We start from the raw sequence: 1,814 nt of genomic DNA on the forward strand, positions 1-1,814 counted from the left end.
TGTGTGTGTGTGTGTGTGTCACGTCACTGCATCCTCCGCCGGTTCCTCCCGTCGCCTCTTCTTTGTTCGAATGTTTTTCAATCCATCCTTCACGAAGCCCTCCCATGTAGCTAGCGTTCTTGGCGAATGTCTCGAAATGGCCAGCAGGCGCTGTCTGCTCGCGGTCTGTGCGGGCCGCTCGTCCTCCTCGCCCTTCTTTCGTCCTCCCGTCCCTCCCCTCCACCATGGCCTTCTCGGCACTTCTTTCTCCATCCGCCTCGCCCTGCCTTTTCGCATCGTGCCGTTCGCCCTCCATTCGGTGACCTCCATGGCTGTCCGCCCCTTTTTGGGTGGCGCTCTCGATACGGTTGCGTCAACCTCGACGTCGCTGTCGCCCTCCCCGTCCCCGCCGGCGTCCGTGCCTCGGTTCGCGTCATCGGTAGCGTCTCCGTTGTTCCCTCGTGCCCCGCCGTCGCCCTCTCTGCTCGGGCCGTTAGCGATTTCGCTCCTCCTGCGTGTCGCCCCTCCGTCCCCTCCCCTTTCTTCGTCGTCATCGTCGCTGTCGCGAAAGCCCTCCGGTCCCTCGATTCCCTCGCCTATCCCCTCCGCTGCGTCGTCCCAGTTTATATCCTCATCCTCTGCGCACGTCGCGTTGGCTTCCTCTCTCCCCCCCTTTCCTCCCTGCCCCTCTCGCTGTCTGGTGTTAATGGACCCCCTTCCTCTCCCTCGCCACCGTCACCGTCTCCATCCCCGTCGCTACCGCCCTCCATGCCCGCCGCCCTTTGTTTCACACTCGTCTCTGCCATGTCCGCCGTCGCCGCCGTCCTGTCTGCTGCGCTCTGTGCTCCGTGGTACAGTCGCTTATTGTTGCTCAGGATTAGCTCACGCACCAGGACAGCCTCCTGCTCGTTATTTTGGCTTGCCGATATGCATCCAAAGTTCCACGCTAGCTCCTCCTTCGTCACGTCTATCTTTTTGCAGTATCTCGCGAATGCCGTCCGCGCTTGCTGGGGTGTTATTGCGTTCGGATCCGCCCTGGTCCCCGCCCTGTATCCCATCTCCTTGCGGTGGCTCCTGTATGAGTCCCCATATGACCATGTGATTTCTTGGCCTTCCTTGACTCCCCTCTCTGCAAACAGGACCATCACCTGCGCAGCTGCCTTGCCTAATTGTATCTCCTCGTACAAAGCAGAGAAAAAACCCGCGGGTGTGTCCAAATTGCAAAATTTCAATCGCCCATCCCTCCCCCTTCGGCCCCCTTGGTCTGTTTTCTGTCTTTCTTTGTTTTTCAAATAGTTTAACGCACAGGAACCGACGGGCACGGGACTGGCGCGCACTGGCCGACTAAACACAGGTAAACCACGGAGCCGCCCGCCAAGGACAATGATAAGAGTCAGAGTGTGCACAGTACTACAAGCCCAACAGCGGGGCGACCGCCCCCTGCAGGTAGGTTTGCCGCTCCTTGGCCGTCGCGAAGCCGTTCCACTCGTAGAATGGAACGCTGATCACCCTCCAGCCAGCCGCCGCGAGGAGGCGTCGCTTGAGCAACGTTGGCCCATTGGGTCTGCGCATGCCCAGGCCCTCGGGCAGCAGGAAGTGATAGGGGCCGTCCACCTCGACCGCGAGGCGTGATGAGGGCAGCGCCAGGTCGAGCGAGTAGCCGGTGCGCGGCTCGAGATGCTCCTCCTCGAAGCCGTGCTGGACGGCGGCGAGGGCAATCGCGACAGAGCGCTGTAAGCGCGAGATCGTAACTTCGGTGCCTTGCATGGCGTCGCAGCAGAGCTTGCGTTGGGACTCGGAGAGGAGGTGCTGCTGCCCGTCTGCTCCTCGCTCAA

General features: G+C 61.2%; 1 protein-coding gene across 1 annotated transcript; it reads right to left on the bottom strand.

Annotated features, from left to right (window-relative positions):
* Positions 1-1,389: 1,389 nt before the first annotated feature.
* On the bottom strand, positions 1,390-1,746 carry EMIHUDRAFT_255878 (hypothetical protein; the record flags this gene model as incomplete). Its single annotated transcript, XM_005770027.1, has 1 exon — positions 1,390-1,746. The coding sequence occupies one exon, from the start codon at positions 1,744-1,746 to the stop codon at positions 1,390-1,392; it is 357 nt and encodes a 118-aa protein (XP_005770084.1).
* Positions 1,747-1,814: the final 68 nt, after the last annotated feature.

Source organism: Emiliania huxleyi (assembly GCF_000372725.1).
Source record: "Emiliania huxleyi CCMP1516 unplaced genomic scaffold EMIHUscaffold_4013, whole genome shotgun sequence".
Classification (NCBI taxonomy): domain Eukaryota; phylum Haptophyta; order Isochrysidales; family Noelaerhabdaceae; genus Emiliania; species Emiliania huxleyi.